The sequence below is a fragment of the Colobus angolensis genome, unplaced genomic scaffold (genome assembly GCF_000951035.1).
Source record: "Colobus angolensis palliatus isolate OR3802 unplaced genomic scaffold, Cang.pa_1.0 Scaffold75, whole genome shotgun sequence".
NCBI classification, from domain to species: domain Eukaryota; kingdom Metazoa; phylum Chordata; class Mammalia; order Primates; family Cercopithecidae; genus Colobus; species Colobus angolensis.
The window spans coordinates 3,978,087-3,988,958 of NW_012121265.1; the positions used below are offsets into that span (position 1 = coordinate 3,978,087).

The 10,872-nt window shown below is 32.8% G+C and overlaps 1 protein-coding gene across 1 annotated transcript in view; it reads right to left on the reverse strand.

Moving 5' to 3' along the window:
- Positions 1–10,872, reverse strand: part of ATRNL1 (attractin-like 1) — an 834,587-nt gene that overhangs the window by 758,318 nt on the left and 65,397 nt on the right. The window contains exon 8 of the mRNA XM_011927827.1: positions 6,324–6,579. Within this exon, the coding sequence (XP_011783217.1) occupies positions 6,324–6,579 (256 nt within the window). The remainder of the gene's footprint in view (positions 1–6,323; positions 6,580–10,872) is intronic.

Sequence of the window (10,872 nt, forward strand, 5' to 3'; positions counted from 1 at the left end):
AAAAAAAAAAGAGCACCTATAGCAGCATATATATCCAACTGTCTGCTTGACATTTTCTCTTTGACATCTAGTGGCTGTCTCACGTACAACATGTCCAAACTCAACTTCTCATCTTCAAAACACCTTCGCCCCAAACCTACTTCACAATCTTCTACATATCAGTTGATGGCAATTTCATCTTTCCAGCTGCTCAGGCCAAAAATTTTGCAATCACCCTTCGTTTCTCTCTTTTACCTCACACTCTACATCTAAACCCTCAGCAAACACTACTGGCTCTACTTTTTTAAAAAATCAAACAAATCAACTAATTATCACCATCATTTTTGGACCAGATTACTGTTAACAACTTCCTAACTATCCTCTTCCTGTTCTTTCTTCCATAAAGTTTATTTACAACATGCAGCCAAAACAATTCACATAAAAATTATCTCATTTGCTCTGATCAAAATCTTGCAGTGTTTCCCCATTTCACTCAGATGAAAGATAAAGGTCATACAAAAACCTGGTGATCTAGCTCCTTATTACTTTTCTAATCTCATCGCTTAAGTTTTATTCTCCTGCTCTCACTCTTCTCTAGACTTCGTATTATCCCTTAAACATGCCATACATGTTCTCACCTTACAGTCTTTCTACTAGCTGTTCCCACTTCCAAGGAACACCATTCTCCCAGATATCTACACAGCAAACTCCTTCATTCCTTTAAGTCTTTACTCAAAATTCACTTTCTCATTCAGGCCTATCCTGGCCTTCCTATTTTAAAATGTAGCCACCTCCCACCCCCAGTAGTTTCAACTGCCTTACCTTGCTCTATTTCTAAAAAACGTATCATCTACCAACAAATCATATGCATGCTTATTATGTTTATTATACGTATCCCTGTGCTAGAAATAAGTCCTGCAAAGGTAACGCTAAATGCCCGATGCACCATTTGCTGATATCCATTACTGCATGTTCCTAGAATCAAATAGAACCAGAAATGTACTCCTATAAGCCACAAACTCAATCCAATGTTTGGAGGTACTTCTGAGCCCAATAGATACCCTAAAAAACATGAAACAGTGATGTCAATGCCATAAACAGCTATAGATATCTATAGTCTCAACAGTTAGAAAGTATTCTCTAGTATCTTAGATTATTTTAATGTTAATGCATAATGCTCAAACTAACATAATTAAAGATAAGTAAATTAGATGGTTTCTTTGTTCTAGATCAGATTATGACAAAATCTCCAAGGAGATTTCACAGTACTGGTACAGAACCCGCAATACCTCACAATTATTTGCAATGTTATTAAAAGTTGAGTAAGTGATCATTTTGAGGTATGTTAAGTGAAAGTTTATCTCTTTTTAAAATGTCTACATTATGGTGAAATCAATATCCTTCATCAGAATATATTTCAGAGTAAATTTTTAATCTAGTAAAATACCCTGTATTCATGAATTATCCTGCTATATTTTTGGCTTATTTTTCAGTTACCTTCCCCACAATACTAGTTAAAAAGATAATCTGTTTTTTAATACAAAAACATTTAGGTTCTTAATTTTCTAGAAACTTCAAACATGTAAGGATATTTAAAGTAAATCCAACCTGCATTTGGGTAGCTGATACCATTAAAATCAGTCAGGAAGAAGAGGCTAAACTAGCATCACAGCATAGTAGTTCAAAAAAAAAAGGAAAAACACAAAAAACTAGTCTCTGTGGAGATAACAAGCATTTACTTTATAACTAAGATAATAAATCACCCCCTCCTTATATTCAAAGCAGCCCTACTTAATATAGGATCATTCCCTAAAGTAGCACTTTTCTATAGTGAACTTAATTATTCTGATAGCATCTTTAAACTACATTTACCCATCCTTTTGTACTCTTTTCTTTGAAAGTACTATAGATTATCTTATGACACCACATACTTTCAACATGCAAGCAGCAAATTCAAAATGCATTAGGGATAAGTAAAGTAATATATTAATTTTTCTACTAAGAAATAATTTTACAAAAAATTTGTTGGGTTTTGCTTTGTACTTTGATAATTCACAGAATGTTAAACTGCTCATGGTTTATCTATTATTCTTACAAAACTCATCAATAATGTATTCTTCCCATTTTCATCTTACACTACATTCTTAAGTATGCCTGACAAGTAATACAGTTAGTAAGACAAAAATCAAGCCAAAAATACCCTACTGATAAATTTATTTAGACACAGTATTTTGGTTGTAGAATAAGCCAAAAGAAACTCAATATAAAAATATGTTTAGATTATCTAAAACAGAATTGGCATTCTATAATCAGATTATCCCAAATCAAACAAAAATCTACCAGCAGATGAATATATCAGCTAACAACCTATATCAATATTTATCACTAATAGTTGATCAGAATAAACCCATCGTGCTTTCCTGGCCACCCTCGGAAAGCATAACCACCATTACGTCTGATGGCTGAATGGGACGAACATTCAATAAAGGAAACTATGAAGCACATGAAATATATTCGGCAAACTGTGAATTATAAACTATATTCAGTAAGGATGACATATACTAATCAGGTGGCCTAGAGATTCCATTTTAATGGCCAACATTGAAGGTGGGCCCATGTAGGTATAAGATTAGAGAGTATCTATATAAAGTCAAGATCCTTGAAGATGTACATCCTCAATGAAAAAGTGAGTTTTTAAAAATATGCTCCGTGGAGGCAGACAGATAGCATCTATTTCAGCCTTGGTTCCACATAAACAAAACAACTGCTCCCCCTGGGAACTTTGGGCCATTTACTAGATATCACGCTACTTTGGGGCATGAATTTTCCCTATATATAATGTCCAAAAAAAGATTATATGCCAAATTTTAATTTAAGTTGGATCAGCGTTGCTAGGGCCCTAGAAGCATACTCTCTCTCTCTTAAGAGCAGGTGTAAGCAAAGTAAGGCCCAAAGGCTAAATCTAGCCCACCACCTGTTTTTGTAAATAAATTTTTATTGAACATAACCATGCCCATTTGTTTATGTATTGTCTATGGCAACTTTCATGCTACAAGGCAGAGTTAATTAGTTGTGACAGAGATTGTATGACCAATAAAGCCTAAGATATTTACTATCTGGTCCTTTATAGAAGCCTTTTGCTGACCCCTGTAAATAAATGTAGTACTTACTGTTTAATTTATTTATAATATAAAATGATATAATTATTATTATATAATCGTGCTTGAAACAAAACAAAAATAAAACAGTGGAAAACAGTATCCTATAAATTGGAGGCTGATCAAAGAATAAGAGTATTGCTTAACTTTAGACTACATTTTACTCATTTTAAAATTTCAAAAGTCAAAACCTGTGTTTCAAGGACAAACATGGTGACAGTTTAGTTCTGAATCTCCCCCATCCTCCCTGGAAAAAGAAATAGAAAACAAAAGGAAAACACGGGTAAAGCGGATGAAGTGAAAGGAAAAGAAAATTACATTTCCAGAGAAATTATGAGGGTAAAAAAAAAAAATTCCTCATAAAGTCCAGATTAGGTATGAATGTACAAACATCAAGTGCAACCAAAAGAGCTAAACAGAAGCAGCCACAAAATTGCTGAAAGGGTGATGAGAAACAAGTAGCATAGAGGAAACTAACAGAAGCAAATCTCAAAACTTACCATACCCATCCCACAAAAAAATAAAACAAAGTAAGGGGAAGGGGAGCCCTAAACGTGTGAAGAGGTATAATTAAAAACAAACCAACAAAAAAGGCAAGAATGACTTTTGAAAATATAAGACATGCACAGAAAATTTACAAAAAAAGGAATCACAAAGCAAAATTCAACTCTCTCTTGTATGCAAGAAATGCATTTTTTTTAAAAGTGATTCTAAGACACTAAACAATCATAACCATAAAGGGATGAGCAAAGGTATACTAGGAAAAGACTGACCAAAAAAAAAAAAACAATGGCAATATTAATAATGGATGAGGTAGAATTCAGGTCAAGAAAACATTAACAAATCATTATAATATTAAGTAATACAATTTACAATAAACACATAACAGTTATTAATATCTGTGATAGCAACTTCTATAAAACATAAATTCCAGAATATATAAGAAGAAATAGGAAAAATAGACTAACACTTTAAAATTTTACTTCAATTTTCACAGCAAGATAGATCAAGAACAAAAAATACTAAGTCAGTAATAGAAGGCCTAACAATATAATCACTAAAGTCAATATTATAAATAAACAATATCAAACTCCATACCTTGATATTATTGGATTTATCTTCTTCTCAAGTGCCTATCAAATATTTATGAAAACTAAGCCACAAAGAAAATTTCAATAAATTTTAAAAGTAGAAATAATACCAACAACATTTCCTGAGCACTATAAAACCAAAAATTAATAGCAAAATCAGAAAATTGTCTTTCTACATAGAACATCTGTTAACTGATTCAAAAGTTGGAATAACTCAGCCACACGTCTGCCTCAACATTATCATGAGTTTGTTATGACAATAATGTATGTAAGCAAGCGTATTCAACGTAGCATTGCTTATTAACCATTACCCTCCAACGTGTTCCCATCAATAGCCATTCTCCTCTGATTACTTCTATTTTCTCAGTAAAATAAGAACTAAGGTCATCAATTGAGAGTGATGATAGAAAAGGAAGTGTCTGAAACTTGAGGAGAGAGGAAAAGGTATGAAATAGTCATCCAGGAGAGCTGGGAGAGAGACTAAGCTAGACTGGCAAAAGTTTCAGATGTCATTAAGGACCAACTTGACATGAGTAATTATAAACTTACAGCTAAGTAAGTATCAGACATCATTTTTTAAAAAAAACTTGAGAATGGTAAGTACGAAATTTTAAGCTGGGTAGGTTTAGAAGTATGGGTAGGGTTAGAAGTACGGATAAAAAAGGTAGGGTTAGAAATGTGGACAAAAAAGAGTGAGAGAGTGGAAAAACTGATAGTCTCAACAGACTACAGGCTCTGGTAAGGTCAAAGAATTGTCAGAGTGTGGTCACTAGAAATAGTAAGCTGGAGAGATCAGTGATACTTGAAAAGTAAGATATTTCAAATGGAAATTATGGACTCATTGTACTGGAATAACAAGGTCTAGAACGTAACAATGGAGAGAGTGACTCAAGGAGGATGGAAAACAAAATCTTTGGTAGATCAAGAAATTGAAAGGCCAGGTAGGAGAAGTACTTAAGTGCATATTTACAACATTAAAAATACCTGCCTTATGTATTCTGGACACAGTGACAATAAGCCAGAAGCTAAATTCGTCAAGAAATAAAACACAGCCATCTGAGAGCAAAAGATGAGTGCAGGAAGGTGAAGTAACAGGTGTTATATTCTGATGATGTAAGAGTCAAAGCCAGGCAATTTAAAGGAGGAGGAATTGAGAATAGAGTGAAAATGGCAATAAGAAGAAAAGGAGATATGTAACCCACCTTCAACCCAGCTGTACTGAGAATATGTAAACCAAAACAGCCATCACTTGAAAGGACTGCAAGGGAAACAGTGGAATATTTTGAAGGGGAGTCTCGGTCAGGAAATGAGTTTTCTCATTAAGTCTGCACAAGGACTCTAAATAGTTGTACATATAGTTGTCCATACATAAAAGAGCCAAGAATTTGAGTTCATAATACTGGCCAGAGCCAGAAAAGAATTATTTTCTTGAATCTGAATAACCACCATGGGGTATATATTTGTAAACAAACTAAAAACAATAAAAAAGGTTACCACTGTTTTAAAACATGTTATAAATAATTCAAAAAAATGAAGTACCAGAAAAACAAAAAGGAGTAAAGGTATAATACAGAAACTCACATGCAGATTGCCCTAGTCACCTTCACCTTCACATAACAGATAATAATCTCTTGTGGAAGCCAGCAGACTAGCCTTGAGAAGCTGACTTTAAAGAAGTAATACATACATAAAGATATAGCAGTAAGATTAGAAATAGAATGCTAAAAATGAAAAATCCTGAAATCATGCAATGCATAGTAAAGAGATTGGGATAGTTTCATTGCTTGGTTCATAAATAAAATCCAAAGAAATAGCACCACCTACTGGAATTTTACATATTTTTTTAAAAATTCACAAATCTTAGAAAATGAGGCTATTATGTAATATTTCCCCTCATTTGGTTAGAAAGGTAACCTTAAACATTAAAGAACAAAATCTAACATAATCAAAAAAGTTTATATTAAAAATTACCAATTCTCAGCTTATAATTTCAATCTCAAATAACTCACCATTTTGACTAAATTAATATGAAGATTTTATTAAAGAGAAAAACATTCCCAATCAATAAAGAAATTACAATTTTTAAGTAACTCACAGATATGGTATTCCTGTATGCTGCTTGTATAACCATATATTGCAGAATATCCAAATATTATGATCATGACAACATCTCTACTATCCAGCTCCATAATATGTGCTGAATGTCCCTCCACAGCATACTGCTGACCATGTCCAAGAACAGTAGGAGTTTTTGTACTCCATGACTGACTATGTATGTTAAAAACCCACAATTCATCTGTGACATTGCCATCATTTGTTTCAATTCTGCCTCCATACATAAAGATGTTTTCCTGTAAATTAAAATACATATATTAATAGACAAAATAATGTTACATCTTAACACATATTAATTAAAAATAAAGGTTAAATTTACATAAAATTTTAGTAATTGCTCACAACATGCATAAGGCATTGTTCTTATTTGTAAAAAGTAATAAGAACACATGAATAACGACAACTAATGCTTTTATATACAAAAAGGGGGGAAAGAGCAAAGCTTTCAAAAAGCTACTTTAAAATATATTTTTTAACTATTACATTATATACTCAATTAAGTATATTTTTAATTATCATACAGGAAGAGAACAGTAAACTACTGCTTTAAGAATGGAAAACACAATAAGCTAATCAAGAACTTAAAATTTATGGGTGAGGTAGTCCTATAACAAAGAATAATGTACTCCTCCCATATAACTGAAGAGTAACAAACTAAGTTGCTGATTAATGTTACTCATAGTCTTTTCAATATTTGAATCATCTGAGTCCCCAGCGGTTACGTTTGAATTTTACCATCTCCTTGTACTGCTTTGTGCTATTCTCAGTTATGCACTGTTTTCATCAAGTGCTCTTCACCAAAAAGGCATATCACATTTGTGCCTCACATGGAGTACACCTCTGTTACCATTTCTAATGGCTATGGACAGACACCACGTGCCTTCAGTTCACCTTTGGTAAATCCTTGTAGAACTTTTAAATTATACAAATTATTTCAAATGTATATGATGGAAATAAATGGTACATAAATTGTGTAAATTATCATTATTTCAACAAATTAGAAATAGAAAAAAAATTTTCCAACCTGACAAAAGATATTTAAGGAAACCCACAGCTAACATTATACCTAACAATGAAAGACTAGATACATTTCCCTAAGGTCAGGAACAAGACAAGCATGCCTGCTTTTGCCACTTATATTCAACTTTATACTGGATGTTCCAGCTAGAGCAAAAACTAAATAAAGACATCCAGCTTGGAAAGAAGAAGTAAAATATTTCTATTTGCAGATGATCTGATCTTGTACATAGAAAAGTCCTTAAAAATTAAAAAAAAAAAAACACTTAGAGCTAATAAATGAATCAGCAATATTACAGAACATAAGATCAATGCACAAAAAGTAAATTCCATTTCCATACACTTGCAATGAACAATCCAAAAATGAAATTGGGAAAATAATTACAGACAACAGTATCCAAAAGAATAAAATATTTATGAATAAATTTAATAAAGGAAGTCTAAAACTTATACTCTGAAAATTACAAAACTATTGTTTAAATAAATTTTTAAAAGATATAAATAAATGAAAAGACATCCCATGTTTATGGGTCTGAAGACTTAACATTGTTAAGATAATACTCTCCAAATTGATCTCAGATTCAACACAATCCCTATCAAAATCTCAGCTGGCTTCTTTGTAGAAACTGACAAACTGATTCCAAAATTCATATGAAATTGCAAGGGATGCAGAACATCAGAACATTCTTGTAAAAGAACAAAACTGGAGTACTCACACTTCTCAAAAACTTACTGCAAAGCAAAAGTAATCAAGATAGGCTGGGCATGATGGCTCACGACTATAATCCCAGCGCTTTGAAAGTCTGAGGCAAGTGGATCACTTGAGGTCAGGAGTTCAAAACCAGCCTGGCCAACATGGTGAAACCCTATCTCTACTAAAACTACAAAAAAATTAGCTGGGCGTGGTGGCAGGCACCTATAATCCCAGCTACTCAGGAGGCTGAGGCAGGATAATCGCTTGAACCCAGGAGGCGGAGGTTGCAGTAAGCCGAGATTACACCACTACACTCTAACCTGGGTGATAGAGCAAGACTCTGTCTCAAAAAAAAAAAAGTAATCAAGACAGAGTGGTACTGGGATAAATCAATGGAATAGAAGTGAGACTCCAGAAATAAACCCATACATCTAAGGCCAATTGATTTTTGACACGAGTACCAAGACTATTCAAAGATAAAAAAACAGGTCTTGTGAACAAATGGTGCTAGAACTGAAGAGTCAGACGCAAAAAAAAAAAAAAAAAAAAAAAAGAACTTGCACCCTTACTGCATACTATATACAAAACTTAACTCAAAATAGGTCAAACAACTAAATGCAAGAATCAAAGCTATAAAACTCTTAAAAGAAAAAAAATTGGGTTAAGTCTTTATGACCTGAGATTTGGCAGTGAATTATTAAATGTGACACCAAAACACAAGCAATAAAAGGAAAAAAAGCTAAATTGGACTTTATCAAAATAAAGTCCAATTTTTTGTGTTTAAAGAGATAACACCAAGAAAGTGAAAACAGCACACGAAATGGGTGAAAATATTTGCAAATTATATACCTGATAATGGCTTGCATCTAGAACATATAAAGAATTCTTACAACTCAATAATAAAAAGACAACCGAATTTTAAAATGAGCAAAGGACTTGAATAGACATTTCTCCAAAGACAATATACAAATGGCCAAAAAGCACACAAAAAGATGCCCAAACATCATTAGTTAACAGGGAAATACAAATCAAAACCACAATGAGATAACACCTCACCCCACTAGGATGGCAATAATCAAAAAAGAAGATACTATTAAGTGTTGGCAAGGATGTATAGAAATAGAAACCTTCATATATGGCTGGTGGGAATGTAAAATGATGCAGCAACTTTGGGAAACATTCTGTCAGTTCTTCAAAAAGTTAATTTGACCCAGTAAGTCCACCCCTATGTATATACCCAAAAGAAATGAAAACATACGTCCAGACAAAATCTTACACAGAAATGTTGCTAGTAGCATTATTCATAATAGCCAAAAGGTGGAAACAACTCAAACGTCCCCAACCAATAAATAAACATGTTATATATCCATACAATGTAGTATTATTTAGGCATAAAAAGGAATGAAGAAGTATTGATACATTCTACAACATGGATAAACCTTGAAATTATGCTAAGTGAAATATGGTAATCATAAAATATATAGTATATGACTTCATTTATATGAAATGTCCAAGCATAGACCAATATATAGAGAAAGAAAGTAGCTTTGTGACTGCTTAAGGCTAGGGAAGATATAAGGAAGTCTGCGGTGATACCTAAAGGGTACAAAGTTTCTTTGTGAAGTGGTGAAAATATTCTAAAAGTGATTACACAACTCTGCAATCTTACACAAATATGCAACAAATAGTTGCACAACTCTGAATATACTAAAAATCACTGAACTGTACACTTTAAATGAGTGAATTGTATGGTATATCAATTATATCTCAGTAAAGGGAAATAAAGAAAAAATAAAACAGGACAAAAAATGTATGTGTATGTTTTCATACATAGAAATATTTTTATTTTACTTTTACAACACACAAATGCGTGGATAAACAGGTGGTAGTTTGTTCTTTATACTGCTCCCATGCTTTCCAATTTTTTTTACAACAGCACAGAAAACATATAAATTCATATTTAGACGGCCTAGCCAAAGGCCACAAAATACATGAATTTTTATTGATTCAAAATGAAAACCAATTAATGTCCTGTCATTTTAATCATGCTAGATTTATGAATCCCACAAATACATAAAAATAACTAATGTCAATACAATCCCTGTCAAAACCCCAACATTTTTGCAGGAATCGAAAACTCAACCCTAAAATTCATATAGACTTTCAAGGGGCCCTGAATAGCCAAAACAATCTTGAAAAATAAAAACAAAGTAGGAAGTATTACACTTCTTAACTTCAAAACTTATTTAAAAAGCTACGGTAATCAAAATAGTATGGTACTGGCATAAAGACAGACATATAGATCAATAGAATAAAATAGAGAGTCCAGAAAAAAAAAGACCCTCATATATATGGTCAAATGACTTTCAGCTAGGGTGCCAAGACCATTTAATGGGAAAAAGGCAGTTTTTTTAAAACAAATGACGTTGGGGAAACTGGCTATCCACATGCAAAGGAATGAAAATGGACCCTTACATCAGACACAATTAACTCAAAATGCAACAAAAACCTAAACCTAAGAACTAAAACTTTAAAACTCTTAAGCGAAAATATAGAGGAAAAGCTTCATGACATTGGATCTAGCAATGATTTATTGTATATGACACAAAAGCACAGGCAACAAAAGAAAAAATAGATAAATTAAACTATATCAAAATTAAAAATTTTGTGCATTCTGCAGAGGACACTCTCAACAAAGTGAAAAGACAGCCCATAAAGGGGGAAAATATCAAAAGGACAAAGCTGGAGGCGTCACGCTACCTGACTTCAAACTATACTACAAGGCTACAGTAACCAAAACAGCATGGTACTGGTACCA